General features: G+C 40.3%; 1 protein-coding gene across 3 annotated transcripts in view; it reads right to left on the bottom strand.

Moving 5' to 3' along the window:
- flna (filamin A, alpha (actin binding protein 280)) overlaps window positions 1-17,390 on the bottom strand; it is a 51,205-nt gene that overhangs the window by 18,860 nt on the left and 14,955 nt on the right. For all 3 annotated transcript variants that reach the window (XM_024293958.2, XM_024293961.2, XM_024293960.2), the window contains exons 3-19: window positions 11,675-11,926; window positions 10,667-10,764; window positions 9,259-9,406; window positions 9,055-9,173; window positions 8,910-8,987; window positions 7,404-7,566; window positions 7,130-7,330; window positions 4,647-4,784; window positions 4,256-4,382; window positions 4,047-4,183; window positions 3,772-3,968; window positions 3,586-3,699; window positions 2,236-2,379; window positions 2,021-2,144; window positions 1,690-1,850; window positions 1,511-1,601; window positions 347-516 (exon numbers count right to left, since the gene is read on the bottom strand). In XM_024293958.2, coding sequence (XP_024149726.1) covers window positions 347-516; window positions 1,511-1,601; window positions 1,690-1,850; window positions 2,021-2,144; window positions 2,236-2,379; window positions 3,586-3,699; window positions 3,772-3,968; window positions 4,047-4,183; window positions 4,256-4,382; window positions 4,647-4,784; window positions 7,130-7,330; window positions 7,404-7,566; window positions 8,910-8,987; window positions 9,055-9,173; window positions 9,259-9,406; window positions 10,667-10,764; window positions 11,675-11,926 — 2,462 coding nt within the window. The remainder of the gene's footprint in view (window positions 1-346; window positions 517-1,510; window positions 1,602-1,689; window positions 1,851-2,020; window positions 2,145-2,235; window positions 2,380-3,585; window positions 3,700-3,771; window positions 3,969-4,046; window positions 4,184-4,255; window positions 4,383-4,646; window positions 4,785-7,129; window positions 7,331-7,403; window positions 7,567-8,909; window positions 8,988-9,054; window positions 9,174-9,258; window positions 9,407-10,666; window positions 10,765-11,674; window positions 11,927-17,390) is intronic.

The following is a 17,390-nucleotide window of genomic DNA, read 5'->3' as shown; positions in this document are numbered from 1 at the left end:
GAGCCACATTGTCTCCATCCTTAATATTGCCTTTAGTGTGATATTTTAAATTATCTCATTTTGTTTTTCCTAATGCTCTCAGAAATATTTTGGTGAAAAACAGCACCCAACAGAACTTCCCGACTCCCATCTCTGCACGTTCAACATGTGAATCAGTGATTTGAGTCTTCCTGGACTTGGTAATTTATAAACAGGAAACAAGTTGGAGCTCTTGCAGCTGATCTTATCAGGTAATCATCTCCCCCACCGATTCCAGGGGACTTCTCAGAGATTCAAATTGGAAGATTTTTTGTAAAAATAAAAATGAGTTTGATCTAAAAACCCACTGATGCTTCTGTCAGCTTACCTGCTGCATAGGAGTGTATTTGACAGTGTGCGTGTTGTCCCGGTTGTTGATGATCTCAAAGTCTTTAACAGCTTCTCCTTTGTTGGGGCCGGTGAAGCTGCAGTCCACGTTGGCTTTTCCTGCTCCTTTGGTGTTCACAGTGAAGTAGGTGGGTTTGTTCAGTTCTACACCTAAAAATAACAAAAATAATGAAGGAAAAAAATAGGACATTTACTTTAAAAGTGGCATGTTGGATCAATTTCACCCTTTAGTTCAGCTGACTAAATATTTTACAAAACTATCTGGCATTATGATTAACTATGGCTTTATGATTTCATCAGGGGTCAGACTATTTATGAAAACTGGAACGAGCAAGTGTGATGTCAACCGCAGAAAGTGTCTCACGCCCAGCTTCAACCACATGAGGTCAGTTTAGTCTCCATTTTTCTCATGAGATGTACGCTGACATGTTGGAGCAGGACGTCAGTAAGCAGTGATTGGTCCAAGCTCGAGTCAAGGTTTCTAGTGCAACCACTTTCGCAACCAGGAGTGAGCTCGTTGGAAGTCCAAATCCCAAAAGCGGGATACACTAAATCTGTCAAACATTCTGAAAGTTGGAGCCAGCAGGCACCGCCTACTTTTAATTGAGGCATCTGATTGGTCAGTTTATAATTTACACTATAGAAAAAAAAAATGTGAAAAAGTTAGGATTATCAAGAACATATTAAAAACTGGTAGTAGAGGAAGAATGGTTCATCTGTCAAATACAATGACTGAGTAACAGCTGCTTGTTTCTCTTATTTTGAAGGAAGCAGGTACTTCCCGTCTGGAATGCCAGGGGGAGGAGTCACTCAGCATTGTTCCCGTTTACAGTAAATGGGTGATTTTTTGCTCTCATTTAATCAGGGTTTTATAGTTTTTGGTTAGAAATCTCACAAATATAGTCATTTGACTTTTATTCTGAAGTGGACGCATGTTTTGGCTTGTGTGTATCAGCACACAAAACAGCTTAAAATGTTTTAATATGAAACCATTTAGATCACCACTTTATTACTTTCAAATGATTGGACTTAAGCAATAGATTTTCACATTTGCTTTTAAAAACAGCCTATTACACTTGGAAAAAACTGAAAAATCCTGTAACTTTAAGTGTTTATCACTTCTGCTGAGTTTCTAATAACTCACCACTGCGACTGAGTCCTGGTCCCTCAGTCTTTACTCTGCTTGCATCGTGGGAGGGATCCACTTTGATCCTGACCGGTGTCATTGGAATAGCCTAAAAAGTATATTTAAAAATATCAGTTATTGCACACAAAACACCAAATACTCACATCTTCAGGAAAAAAAAAAAAAAATTGACCAACCTGATCAGCAAACAGCACCATGATGGTGTAGCTGCCCGCTCCAGGTGGAGTATATTTGACAGTGAATGTGTCGTTGTCGTTTCTGATGATGTCAAAGTCGATGTCAGCCTCCGCGGGTCCAACAACGCCAGGGGCGCATTTGATTCCTATGCTGATGTCACCTGGAGGAGAAAGGCGGTACATTTATTAGAAGCTTGAAACAAAATTCAGAAAATCTTTGCTGCAAACTGTAGGACAGGTCTTCACTACATTAAAGCAAAAATGACAACCCAGAGGGAAAAACAATCAAAGCAGAGGAGAGAAGATCTGCGACAGCTTTCTGCAGCATTACCTTGCCCTGCTTCTGAGCAATCCACTGTGAAGTAAGTTGGCTCAAAGGCTTTCAGGCCCGTTTTAGCCACTCCGGGTCCTGACACCTTCACTTTGTTAGGATGACAGCCGGCTCCGATGTTCATCTGCATTAAAAGAAAATAAGAAGCAAATTTATGAGAAATCTAAGAGATGAAGAGAAGAAACCCTACTGAATTCAGAGGTGTGGTTCCTCACCCTGAATGGACTGTCAGGGATGTTGACTCCTCCCCAGGACACCATGACGGTGTGCTTCACAGGTTTAGATGGCGTGTAGGTGCAGGTGTATGTGCCATTTCCATTATCCTTAACCTGGACGTCTACAGGGTTTCCTTCAACATCCTGGTGAGAGAACAGGTTTAAAGAGGTGCAGGTTTCAACTTAAACTTTAATATTCCAGTGCTCTTTCTGGATAGACTATAGCTCTAACCCTGATCCTGAATATCTCACTGCTTATTACCTGGATCAGGTGTGTTTAGTAAACAACAATCTGAAATCCTTTAATATGAAACAGAAGGGACAGCTCTACAGACTAAAATTAACAGGTGGGGTAGATCTCAAAGGCCATGGTTGGGCATTCCTACTTTAACAACATGGTTTAACTTTAGGTGACCACCAATGTGCCAGTTTTGTAACCGCATTGTTACCGTTTTGAGGTAATCAGTGGAAAACTGCACAAAGACATCTTAACCAGTGTATCTTAATCCAGCAGACTCAAGGACATTTGTTGGTGTGATAGAAATCTGATAGCAGACCAAGGGTGGGTAAACTACTGCCCAGGGGCCACATGCAGCTTGTTAAACCCTTTAATCTGGACTGCCAAGATGGACTATACTGAGAATCAATATTGTTTAATTTTCTTTGTAATTTTAAATAAACACTAGCCCTTAAAAAAATAATTATACCATGTCTGGGTGAATATTCTATTCTGCTTGGCTGGTGGATGTGGATCAAAAGTGATAATCCACAGTGATAATGCACACCTAAAAAAGAAGTTCCGGTCACATAGTTGCTGCTGCAGTCGAGGCTGGTGTCAGCTAAGCTGACTGAGTGGCGTGTTATCATGGTAACATGACAACATGCCGCATCACGAATCAAATGGTCTGGTTTTTGTGAAAAACCAATCTAAACCCAAAAAAGAAAAAAAAAGACCTAAAAGTTGAATGAATATTTATTTTTTTGGTAAGTGACCATGGTAAAGGCAGGATAATGCTCGCCAAAGTGTGCATTATCAAAAATTAATGCGCTTTGCGTCAGACTGTTCAGGCCTCCACAACATGCATTCATTTCTGATAATGCACACTTCATCTGGCTTTATCCTTTACATAATAAAGTAAAGCTACACAGATCATTTGGTTTTATGGTTACTATGGAGACGCAATGCTCACGTGGAACCAGAGCCCACAGGTGACGCTCAAAAATCAAGTTTCATGCATGCAGCTGGTTTGACTAAAATTCTTATTATAAACATCTTAATATAAACAGAAGAGGTCATTTTGTGTCTGAAGGGAAAAATGTTATAAACTATTTGTGGAGGCCATCATTTACCTGAGATAAAATCTTGAGGGGGGCTTTGCCTCCTTGTTTGGCATCAACTGTGAACTCTGTGGGCTTTCCAACTGCCAGCCCGCTGCTCTGCAGGCCGGGACCGTACGCCTTCACCTGGAACGAGCACGCTTGTTATAAATACTTGGTTTGAAAATGAAGTGAAGTTGGTGGCTGCGCTGTGCATACCTTGTCGGGGTAGAAGTCCTTCCCTGGTGCGTTGACGATCTCAGCCATGAAGGGGGAGTGCTGGATGTCCTCGTTGCTGCAGAGCACGTGGACGGCATACTCGCCGGCCTCGGTGGGCCAGTAGCGCACGTCGCAGGAGCCGTCGCCTTTGTCATCACATTCAATTTTGGCTTGAGACGGACCTTCCACGGAGAAACCTGAAGAGCAGAGCAGCAGCTCGTTAGCACAAGAAAACCGTTTTCCATCTTCCAGAATCTCTTTGGAGTTTAACTCACCCAGCGTGCCGACATTGTCTCCAACAGCCTCCACCACAAAGTCAGCAGATTTGCCGACGACGCCGCCCTCGAGTCCTGGACCCCAGGCCCTCACCTTCTGCTGGCCGGCCTCAGCGCCAATCTTGACCTCAATTGGACTAATTTATTTTCCGTAATTAGATCAGTGCATTCCTGTTCAAGTCCGTTGCTTTGAGGACATGAATGTGTACCTGCGAGGAATGTGCTGCCCTCCCCAGGTGATGGTGATGCTGTACGTTCCAGGTGTGGTGGGGTAATACTCAAACTCGTACACCCCGTCGCCAAGATCTTTCCGTTTACACGGTTCCTCTAGCCCCTCTGAACACAAACACATGGATTTAAAAACAGAAGGGATCATAGTCTGGATGACTGGATCATCTGAACACAATTCTTGAATGAAATAAAAAAAATAAACAAGTTCATTTCACTAAAAACATGTTAGAGTTTTGTTATTTAAAGGTATTGAACTGTTTGCTTTTCTTGATTTAATGATCTAAAAATCAGCCTTTTTAGCAGACAATCACTTTCACTAAAACAGGTTTAACTTCTTATACAATTTCAGGTTTTCTTCATGAGACTCACTCGGGCCTTTGATGGTGACTTTAAGTTCGCCAGTTCCCGCCCCCTTGGTGTAAACCTTGAAGTCTGCGGTCTCCTTCACCCTCAGGCCTTTAGGCTGCAGGCCGCGACCCTTGGCTTTGCAGAGGCTGGGATTACAAGCTGCAGATGAAGACATGGATTAGAGGAGTGACATGAGGAGCCACACAAAGCATTTCCACCCAAACATGAGCATGAGATGCGAGGGACGATTAATGAGAACAAAACTGTTCATCTATAAAAAGGAGCATTTATCACAGCATATTTTCTCTCCTTCTCGCCCTCCTGAATAACATCCAATCTATCCTGAAAGTGAATTACCAGGCCACAGAGGAGGAAGTGAGCAACTGTAATCACATCAGAAGTAAGAGTATTCCTCATTATCTCCTGAAAACAATGCTGCTGAGTCACAGCTCAACATCCTGCAGGAAGAAGAGGAAACCCGAAAAGAAACGGAAATGTCACAGAGGCACACCAGATGTCTGACACAGAGACGACTAAAGGACTTTTTTTTTCTCTTAAGGAGCAAGAAAAATATTGGAGGCAGCCGATAGAACGAGTCATTTATGAAATATAAAGATCAATGTTTGTTTTAAAAGCAGAACTTCTAGAAGGGAGTTTAGAATCAAACTAGCAACAGCTGCAGTTTTTTAAATTTGTCTTTAGTACAATTTATAATTTGACTGTCTTTATGTTTTCCACACCCAAGTTTTCAACATTTTACCACTACAATGATGAAATTAAATTGGTAATAACTTGATCTGCACAGTTTTGATCTTAAACATGTGTGCGAGTTGTGTGAGCATTTAGTTATAGTTGTGAAAGTTGATGTCAAGTTTCAAAATTACTTTTTCAGGCAAAGTGAAGACTTCTGTTGGCTTGGAAAAAAAACAAAACACAACTGGTTGTCCATCTTTGTGAAAGCACAAAAAGCTTAATTTGTACAACTGGTGAAATTTGTAGGAGTCAAGTTTGTTGTCTTAACGTTTGGTTAGATGTACCACATATTTATTCTGCAAACTGATAATTTCAAAGATTTCAAACTGTTCAAACAGCCAGGACACCAAGTGCAACGTGATCAATTAACTCCTACAATTCGTCACAAAATATGATCAAATGTGCAATAATGAAAAAATTATGACAGTGCAATAACATAAGTTAAAATTATTGCAATAACAATAATGGTTATGATTGTATCAGACCTCGGCAGTATTTATACATTTCCCCTTTCCTAAATTATTTTTCTGATTTGTATTTTTATTTATTATTCTGTTCAAGATTTTTTTTTGCCTTCTGTCATAATCCTGACTTGAGAGCTGTCAAAGTAAATTCTATTGTAGTCGTTTCTGAACCTTTAACATGTGAAAGTAGTCAAACTCTTGAACTAGACACCTAAGATGTTAAATGTTTTAAGACTAAAAATTAAGTTGGTTATTTAGTTGTTTTTTTTTTTAAGATCAACAAATGTTGAAAAGTAAGACTGGCATTTTAGAAACAAAAATTTAGATTTATTTTCCATAATGTGCTAGTCTTAGATTTTATGATCAATTAAGATGGGCCAACTTTTACGATGGTTCCCTCACTTTTTTCTAAAATTTGTCATTTACTACACTGGTAAAATAGAAAACAGTAATAGAAATAGCAAAATCCCTCATTATTGGGCTATAAAATTTAATATGAAGTAATTCGATTTAACAATTAACTTTTTAAGCTTATTTTTCTTTTTTGAATGCTTGTGTGGAACTCCGTCTCTAGATTCAGATATCTTATTAGATTTCTAGTTCAATGAAAATGACTCGCTGCATTGAATGATCATTTTACTACTTTCTAGTGACTTTTCTTTAAGATTCATGTTTATTTCCCATTTTAGGCTACCTCTTTCAACAGAGTACACACTCGCTTAAGGCTAAATTCTAAGGGTTTTTAATAAAAAACATTTCCATTTGTTTTTTTCTCCATGATGTAAAAACTAAATATTAAATAGTCAAGTTTTTGTTTTTTTTAGTTCCCCTTTAACAGCTTGAGACATTTAACCCAATTAAACTTTTTCTAATAGCCGTCATGGATACAGACAAAAAATTAACTAAAGAAAGAAAACATTAAAAAATTATGAAGCTGCCTGAAAATGAAATGGAGCGGGGGGGTGACAAGGGGTGGATCAAGACTTTTGCAGTTTTGTTTGTTCACAAAGCTTACGCACTCATGCATGCAATCTTACAGAAATGAACCGAGTGGGTGCCCAGGAGAGATCCCAGGAAACAGGAAATGACAGCAGAGGGAAGAGGCTGTTCCACAGAGCGGACAGACGCCAGCACGCCTCTATCAGAGAGAAGACGGGAGGAAAAAAACAGAAGACGCCACATCCAGTAAAGAAGCGGGAAAACAAAGAAGAGTCAGACATAGGAAGGAAAAACAACGCTGCCAGAGAAGCTTGGAAGGACTCATGTCAGGGTTCGTTTCGGTCGTACCCTCTCCCACGTTGACCGTGAAGGGACTTTTGCTGATCTGACCGCCAGCGAAGGTGACAAAGATGGTGTGCTGGCCCTCCTGGGTGGGTTTGTAGGTGCAGCGGTAGCTGCTGTTGCCTTTGTCTTCGATGTTGCAGGTCACAGTGTTCTTCTTCCCTGCAGGGTCCATGATCACCACCTCCACCTCGCCGACACCGGCACCTGACGGCAACAGCAGTGAGACCGGAGAGGTTCCACCAGCCCTGGAGCTTTGATGAGATTCCATCTTTGTTACCTGCTGTGTAGACCTCAAAGTAGGTGGACTTGTTGGCGATGTTCCCAGAGGGCTCCAGACCTGGACCCTGAGCCGTGGCCTTGCTGGAGTCTCCTTGAGCCATGCCCACCTCCACCTCGAAGGGGCTTTTTGAGATGTGCTGCCCTGCAAACAGCACCGTCACCTGCACAGCAGACAGGAGGATGGAAACGCAGTCAGGATGCATCAAACCAGAAATCACACTGCACATCTGTAAATCCACACTTTGAAAATATGACCATTTTGTTTAAAGGACAAGTCCTCTAAAGTGACAAAAACTGAATGAAGTCATTGAGCAAAAATTTGATCATTTATCTTTAAAATAAACAGTTTGAGATTGATAAACTAAAATATTCCCTTAAATCTAACAGTGACAATATCCTACAAACCCTTCCTTGATGAAGTTTAGGATTTATTTGGAGTTGAACACAACCTGACAGCCACAGAACAGGTTGTTTACTCCTAAATATCAATATTTTAAACAATTTAATAACTTTTTTTTGCTTTGTTTTGCACTTAAGTCTTTAAACAAAAACGGCCAATGCATCAATGCAAGTCGTTTCAAGTTTGTCCAGCAGAGGAGCAGAATGACCAAAGCTGGTTATCGGAAGCCGTGATCAGGACGTTTTCTGAGCTTCCACCTGAACAAACATTCAGGAATTAATGTTCAGCTCCAGCACTGTAATCCAGCCTGAGCCACTTCAGGCTTCAAGGGCTAAAAATAAACCCCTGAAATTTATGTGAGTCTATTTGTTTTCATCAGCAAATTAGAAAGTTACACAAAGTCTTAAAAAAAAGAAAAAGTTTTAACAAGCATTCACTGAGCTGTCTTCTGAAAAGCAAGTGCAGGTCAGGATTTTTATTAAATTTTTAAAAAACTTTCATATGTTTAATATACATTTGTCTGCCGAAGGAGTAATGTTTTGTGGTGAAAGATTCTACAAACAAAAAGAAAAAAAAGAAAGAAAAAGAGGAAGATTGCATTTTTTCCAGAAGCAGAGATAAATGATCATGGGATTATGACTCAAAATACTAAAATAAAATAGTTTGGTTTTCTTCTTCTTTTTAGAAAGAATGTGGAGAGAAACTAGTTCAACTGCCACATCTACAACTCATGGCAACAGTCAAGCACGGTGGCAGAATGTGATGATTTGGCTCTTTTCTTGGAGTTTGATGGTGGAAACTTTCGAGATTGGGTGATGTTGTACCATGAAAGATAAAATGTACAACCAGAATGATTGAAAGCTTAAAGAACCAGTGAATATAAGTCAACCAACATATTGACCCTAGTGCTATCTTATGGGTTTTAGATGACCCCACCCTTACATTGGTGAAAGATCAGACGTGATTTTATGTCTGTCACAGACAACAGGGAAGATAAAAAATAATAAAAAAATAAAAATCCTTAAACTCTTGCTCATCTGCAAATTATTTTTTGGTCATTCCAAGACCGACAGTGTCTGCTGAAAGGATGCTAACTCTGCGTACCTTGTGCATACCCGTCACTTTGGGGGTGTAAACGACAGAGTAGGTGCGGTTTTTGTCGTTGTTTGCCGTCACCTTAGCCTGGAAAAAAAAAACGTTATAACCAGCAGTGAAAATTTCAGCAAATACTTAGCAGAGACCAACGCACCTCCTCTCTGTGTCCCGCTGGGTCCTCCACATAAACCAGAACCTCCCCCATCCCAGCACTGATGGTCTCCACGGTGAAGAGGGCCTTCTTCATTACAACATTACCAACAGGCTCAATGCCTTCAAAGACAAAAATAAATAAAAGAAGTTTGATTAACACATCATCCATTTGGACTGAAGAGAAAGCAGCCGGTGGATGAGTTACCCGGGCCGTAGGCTCTGGCCTTCTTGGGGTTGAGTTTGGGTCGAAGTGGAGCGCCAGGCTTAAGCTTGGCTTTGGGGAACTGGGACAGGTAGGTCATGACCGAGTGTTCATCCACGTTGGGATCGACGATCTCTTCAGGGGTGATCACCTACAAAAACAGACCACAATGAACACATTAGCGTGCCGAAAGCAGAAAGGGAATGCTTTGCAGCAGCAGCAGCTTCAGAAAAACAAAACCACAAACCAACGTCTGTCACTAGACTGAAAGTACCTGATCCAGATTTACATGAACAGATTATCTCATAGAGACACTTGCTGTCTGAGTTGGCAGGAGGGGGGAGGGAGGGGAACCACTTTCTAAGCAAAAGCAGAAACGGCAGCAACCACAGAGCAACTGGCATGCTATGGCGTGCCAACACACCCACCAGAAAGTAAACTACACGACATGCCAACAGATCTGAACCTCGTTTGAAGCCTCAAAGATTATCAGGCTCTGGGAAGTCCAAAAAAAGTGTTATTTTTTTTACCCTTATTGATTGTATAGATTTGTCAGAATCATTTATCAAAATATTCAAGAAAAGATTGGACTGTTTAATTGTAATAAAAGTTGTCAATTCAAACTCAGATGAAACCATGAGTAAACTTTTATGTTTTAGATGATTAAGAACCACTCAGATGAAAATTGTGTTTTTCACATGTTCTTGTTGCACTTTTCTGATGACTGAAGGCATATATTAGGAAAATTAAGCTACAAATTTCATCTCCAATCACTTCTGTGTTCAATTTGATGTAAATCAGGAGCAGAGGACAAACTGCTGTTGGAAAAGAAGCTTAATGTGATGTAAACAGAGAGCTCTCAGGAACAAAGAAGCGAAGGGGGCAGAGTTCTTCTGCACCAACAGTCCCACTCACAACTTAGAACCTAAGTGAATTTCTAATGAACTACTGCAGAGACTGTCGTAGAAAACAGGGTTTTGGAATTTGGATAAAAACGGTATAATTATAATAAAAAGATCACTGGGAGGGTTTTGAAAATAGATCAAAAGATGATTGGAGTGGGTCTTTCAATGAGCTTTGATAAAGAGATGACTGCACACCAATACTGGGGTTCATGACAAAAATGGAAAAATAAAAATGCCAAATTTGCTCTAAAATGTTACTGTAATTGGGCTCTACAATTTAGTTTCCCAACCCAGTATAAGTAAAATTTATAAATCAATGGATAAAATCATCAGGAGGCCAATAGAAGCCAACACTAGCCTACTTATGGTTCTTTTGTTCCAATAAACTCATACGTTTTAGAAATTAATCTACTAAACTTGAAGATTTTATTTGGAAAATCTGTTCATCTTTAAATCCATTGGCACACATTGATTATTCTTCATCTGCCTGATGGAGATCGTTGTACCTGAGGAATGCCCAGCCAGTCATCTGCCTGCTGCATGGCCTCACGAGCGTTGTCCACTGGTTTAGTCTGATCCCACTGGTCCCAGTCAGGACACAGACCTGCAGAACAGAATTTTATTTTAAAAAAACTTGTGTCATCAAGAACAATTTAAAGAATCAGAGTTAAAAATTCGTTACTCGTCAGTGTTGGACCGTTTCACCATAAACTCACTAAAAATTAACACAATTAGACTAAGACTAGAATCAAACACAAGGGTTTCTACTGCAGACTGGTCCATGCTGCAGCTTTTCAAACTTTCTCTGTAGAGTTAATGATCAACTTGCTCTTCAGGAACACTTGCTGCAACAGTTCAGTTTGGAGGATTAATGGAGTGTTACTGAAACTGACTCAAGGTGGTTGGGTGGTCAACAGGTATGTCAAGCATCCTGAACATGTGCAGATAACCTTCAGCTGCATCCATCCTCATTCCACCCATAACCTGAGCAGCACACACTTCTGCAGTTCTGGTAACAAACGCCTAAATAGATTGTGCTGTAGTAGAGTTAAGAACATTGTTTTAGCACAAACTGACAAGGTTTAGACCAGAACCAGGAGAACTGGTCACGTGTCTCAGGCTGCCGGTACAGAATACCACTGATTTAAAATACTAGCAAAGGGTGCTAAATACTTATTTTTTCCTTTTTCTTTTTTACTTAACCAGCAGAGCTCTTCAGAAAGCTGATGGAACCTCAGCTAAGAACCAAACAAGATGAAGCTTTTTAAGCTGCACAAAGATGAAGCTAGCTTCTTCACGAACTCAAGATCCAACTACCACTAGATCACACTCAGACTTTGGTTTGGTGCTCTAGCTTGTTATGCATTTGACTTTAATGTTACCATTGTGTTTGAATGCATCTAGATATTTGTTTCCTTGATGATTTGTAGAGCCAATCTGAGGAGTTCACTGGCTGTACTTTTCCTCAGTGGACCCCCCAACTCCTAAACAGACACCCACTTTCCCCCGCTCACCTGGAGCGCAGCTGTCCACCAAGGCACCCAGAGCACGGCCGGTTTGCCAGTCCCTGTTAAAGTTGGTGATGGGAAGCTCTGGTAGTTTGTTCTGGATCCATCCAAGCAGCCGCTGCTTCGGAGTCTTCTGCTTGCCATCGTCTGCCTCTTCCTCTTCATCCCACATGGGCATGGAAATGGAATAATGCAAGATCAAGGTCCAGATCAGACCCAGGATCAGCTTCAGGTTTCCATCCACAATGGCTTTGGAGTCTGAGGAGAAGAGCAGCAGATTGTAAACCTTTAGCCAAAATTTGACATTTTTGTTTCAATTTAAGAACAACCCAAATAAAATGTGAGAAGAAAAAAAGTTTAAAAAACAGATTTTCCATCTTAAACCTGAACACATCAACTGTATCTAATCCTCATCTACATCAGTGACAGGCGTACCATGCAATCACCAACCAAGCTGAAAAACGGGTTGTTTACATTGTGGTACTTCCCATCTGCTGTGCAGATTTCAATCAGACTTTTGTGCCACCAAAAGCCCAAATTTGAGGAGAAATAATTTATTTTTTTAATTCAACTCTAAAACATCCACAGCTCAACAAGAACATCAAAATATTGTGCAAAATGTTAGGTTTTGTCGAAAATAAAACAATTGAAATCAGCTTGGAAAAACTAAAGCCAACCTTTAGTGCCCAAACACTAATGGATAATGAAACCCTACATGCATTTTCAATACTTTAAAGTAAATCCACGAAAAAAATTGAACCAAAATAAATTGATAAAATTCTGACAGTTTGTCAGACTTGCATAAAGCTGCATTTTTTAAATAAACCATGACCTCAGTCATTTGTACAGAAGCCGAAAATGGCCTACACTACTTTTGACAGTTCTTGTGATAACGGCATTTACCATCTCATTATCACGCGAAAACAAATGTCTTTTTGTTGTGATAAGATGGCATTCTTCTCTCTTTCCAAGAAGTGAGATGCAGAGATGTAATCCATTTAAAGTCTCTTTACACTATACAACTTACACTGACAATAGCAAAAGAAACTCTCCAAATTTTTTTTTTTTTTTTAGTGCATTCTATCCATCGGTGTAGCCATGCTCTTTAAATGCCTTAACTGTGTCTCATACACCAGCCCGCCTCCCTTCATTTCCCTAAAACCTCCAACAACAGTTTGGAAACATCTCTGCCTTCACTGAGCTCTGGACATTAGCAGAACCAAAACAGCCACCTTTGTCTGCCACAATATTTTTCATTTTTGTCACAATCTGCTGCAAACAAGGCAGTTTCTCTAAGAAGACACCAGAGGAACTGATCACTTTCTAGTTGATTAATTTAATTGTGGTCAAACTCGGGCAGAGACGGATATGCTTTTGGTCAAAAACCATAGTCCAAATGAGTCATTTGAGGAGAAGGTTGGCGCAGCTACAGTTGAATGATCTTCAACACCAGTGACTAGATGAAGGGACCGGGCGTCTACATGATTACAGAATGATGCAAGAGAGGGACAGCCTGGAATCACTCTGGACTGTGTCCATTTGGACATCCCTCCCTACTCTCCTACTACTGTACTAAAAAACTATAGTGCAGTTTGTAGTGAGTCGTGAAGAAATTCTGACACAAGCATAGTCTTAATATAAGAAGGAAAAAAATAAAGTAGTGTAGGCCGTTTTTGGCCTCCATACATTTCTGTGCAGCTGTGACCTTATTTGACTCGTGGCAGCGAAATGTGGCTTCAACCACTTTTAAAGCTGCAGAGGGGGTTGTGGTGGGGGAAGGGGGGATAGAAGCTTTCATTTATATGGTAAAAAAAAAATGATAAGTGCATCTTTGTTTATTGGACTGCTTAAGTACCCAAACACACCACCCCGAGAACAGAGGAAAGTGATCCAACTCTAAGCTAGTCTGGGCATGAGACACAAACCCACATAAGCAAAAGTACACGTTGCACAAGAATGGGTTGTTAAAGGGGGATGGGTGCAGCACTGCGCCTGAAGGAAAGGGTGGAGCAGGGTGTCCATCTCCTTGGTGATTAGAGCAACGAAGAAAGGGAGACTGGAATAAGTGTTGCAGCTTACAATCAAACTTTTTTCCGAAATGTTTCACAAGAAAAGCTGCAGCTGGAGTCACTAAAAGGCTGTTGGGCAGAGAGCCACGCTGACAGTTTGAGGGGGAATACGCAAAGGCAAACCAGTGGAGAAAAAGTTTAGAATAAACTGTGGTTTTAAGTCAGAGTTTTACACATTTAAGACAAAATTGACCACTTCCAGATGGAAGGAAAGACCATCCTGCAAAAGTTGAGGTTCAATCTTTTCACTTTGACTTAAGCATAATAGAACAGGACTGGTGTTCATACTGCAAAACTAAACATGTATGTAGCGTCTAGAGATGCTACAATTCTGCATAAAACAAAACTGTTACACCATTGAACAGAATCATGGGAAAAGTGAATCAATGCATCCCTACTACGAATACATTTGCATGCGTTTACACTGAAAGTGTCAAACATGTTTTATAAACCACCTACCCCCCCCCAGTTGTTTCTTAGCAAATAAAACAATTAATCTTTTCTTATTCATTTGGTTTTCGTTTTGTAATAAACCAATTATATCAAAATGGTGACCAAAAATCAAGTTTTGACCCCATGAATTGTTAAATCCATACAAGGTTCAAGTCACTAGATTTTACATGCCTGCGTGTGCAGTCACGACCACATTCACGAACCATTCACTGGTTCAACCCCCCTAATCTAAGGTGGAAGGCTCGGCGTCAGGGGGAAGAGCATTGGGTTCAAGTTTCTGCTTCAACTCAAACCCACAATCTCAAAGTGTCAAGGCACAGACTTTGGCTTTGAGGCAGGTCGTTTAAGGTGTGAAAGTAGCTCAACCTCCATCTGACACACTGACAGTATATAAAAACTGGACTGAGTGACCCTTCCCCCCTGGTGTTCCAAACAGGAAGTACCATCTGGCTCCAAGAAGTCAAAATCCCAAATGACTTCTATACAGAAATAAACCGCTATTCCTCAAGAATTATGTTTGTCAGAATAACGATTATTTCTCTGGTACAGATTTTTTTTTTTCATGACGCTTTGAGGGGTGTGGACTCCCAATCCCAACAAGCTCACTCTGGATTGGCCAGAGTGGTCGTCATAGAAACTCAGATCAATCATTTTACTGACTGGCTCAAACATCGCTGCATCCATATTGCAAGAAAACTACAACAGAATTGACTTAATTTGGTTGAAGCCGGAAGTAAATGTTTCACATTGATGACGTCACTCACTCAGTCCTGTTCTCTTATACAGTCAATGGTCTAATAAAACTGCAAAAAGCTGCAGTTCACTGCAGTAATGTATGAAAATGAGGCAGCCAAACGAATTTATGCTCCAACAATAACATCAGAAACCCTGTTTCTTTATGTGTGCATTTCTGATAAACAGCAGAGTTCATTTTCTGTGATTTCTGTCAAGCAAACTGCATCTTCTTAAATCAGTGGGAGCTGCAACACAAATGATCCATGAATTACCCAATTCATCTTAGTTGAAACCAGACTGGATTTTTGTGATTTCTAAAAATAAACCATCTCCCAGCTGGCTTCTCATTTGTGTCGCAAATAAAAACAGAAGCTCCAAAACTGCAAACATGTGAGTGGCTCCCCGTGGAAAAATGTCATCCGCACGGTGATAAAATGGAGCCAGGTCAGATGCTTGGATGACCCGCCAACCATGAGAAACTTTGTAGAGATGGTTCCTCTGGCATGGAGAGTCATGAAACAAAAAACGGGAGGATTAGAAACGAGCTGTTGAGCAACAGGAAAAAAGACTGCCTAAAGACACAAAAGTGATTCCAAAGTTATTGTTTGAACTGATGAGTTTGGATGCAGCATGCATGCACGTCACAGGTTTCTACTTGCAGCGGGAATGTGGATCCGCTCTGGCATGGGCGTGCTGAGCATCTGCTGTCAGACTCTTCAGCACAAACAGGACTCCTAGTAGGATGTCATTTCAGGACTCTTCCTCTTCAGGAAACACTTTCACTCACTTTCTGATCGTTTTCATAAATGCGGGTTCTGCTTTTTCACTAACCACCAAGAGTCTGCCAGCATTCCCTGCAGAGACCACAGCGTTCCGATTCTGACGGAGCCCATATACGGACAGAGCGCTTACAGCCCCCCCCCCACCAAATCAATCCCCTTGTTGGTAGTTTGTGTCAGCGTGTGGCGGCTTCCATAAACACAGCATGCATTTAGCATCCCTTCTGTCCCCAGATTTCCCATGACTCATCCTCATCCTAGCCCCCACCAAAGCCATGACAGTGCAGTGACGACACTCTGCAAACCCCTGACCTACAACCTGGATCGAGCCTGGCGGGGGGGGCGGCAGGAAGTGAGGCTCTGCAGGAATATTCCTGCTTTCCTTCAACATCTGGGGCAGATTAGACGGAGAGCTGGAAGGCCCAAAAACAAACTGATCCACAGCCTCAAATCTGCGTTTCCCCTCCTGTTAAATGACAGATGTAGATCAGCGGAGACACGGCCACCACCGACTCTTAACGGCTGATATTGCAGTCCGTTTGTTCACAGTAACTAAATGTTGGCATAAACCAACCTTAGTGCTCATGCAGTTATTTCTGTGCTTCACTGCAAGCAAAGGGGCTTTAAAAATGTTTCACAGCACTGAAGGAGAAAAGTATTAATTTATCAACATCTTGATGCAGAAAAACAGACATTTTAAGCAGAAACAAGAAGTGCTTTAAACTAGTCATCACCACCTCCCTGAAGTCTGAGGTTAAAGAATGGACTTTTTGAAAGAATCCATTAATTCAAAACAATCATATGGATTGTGAAATTTGGTCTTGTGCAACAGAGTGGTTCTCAACTCCATGACACCTAAATTTATTTACAAGTATGAAGATTAAAAAAAAAAAGCTTGTGTTTTTGCTTTTAAGTGTATATTAAATGTAATTTTTGAGCCAATGTAGTTTGCTGCATATTTAAAAAAATAGGAGTCAAGGGGTTAAGTCCACAGTATTTACCCTAAGATTAAAAAAAAGCTAAAGACAAATCTAGTTTTTCAACAAGACATCAAGCTTCTCCAAACAAGTTACAGTTTTGAAAAGTAGCTGTGGTATCAGACAGACAAAAGTAGCATTTTCAATATTCTAAAACTATGACTGTAGTACAGACTAATATGATCTTCAGGTGTAAAACATTAAAAATTTGGTGTGCAGATGATAAATCCACTGATTGTTTAGCAAGAGTCTGAATTTAGACCCTTTTGACAAAAGCTGGACTGAAAGGAAAACAATTGTATGCAATAAAACAAAAGTTTTTCTTGGTAATATTGCTCAAGTATTTTTTTTTAAACAAACTAAGAAAAAAATACAAGCAAAATTAAGTATTGTTCTTCATGAAAATGTTTTCACATACATTTTTTATTAACAGAATTTTTTTTTTTACAAATAAAATTATTTCAATGAAATGGATTCATTTTTTTAGCAGTGATGCTCAGTTCTAGAAAAAATAAAGAATTCTTTGAAATCATTTTTAACAGTATTAATTAGCTTGAAATATACACATGTAAAAAATATCAGATACAAAGCAGTAAATCAGCTTCAAGTCGTAGTATTTTCCATCAATTTTCTAATATTATCCAGATCTACAGTCAGGTGTGGGAAGGGTTCACCTGGACAAGTCCATCCAACTCTCCGAATATTAAAT

Source organism: Oryzias melastigma, linkage group LG7 (assembly GCF_002922805.2).
Source record: "Oryzias melastigma strain HK-1 linkage group LG7, ASM292280v2, whole genome shotgun sequence".
Taxonomy (NCBI): domain Eukaryota; kingdom Metazoa; phylum Chordata; class Actinopteri; order Beloniformes; family Adrianichthyidae; genus Oryzias; species Oryzias melastigma.
This window is presented reverse-complemented; position numbering and strand designations above follow the sequence as displayed.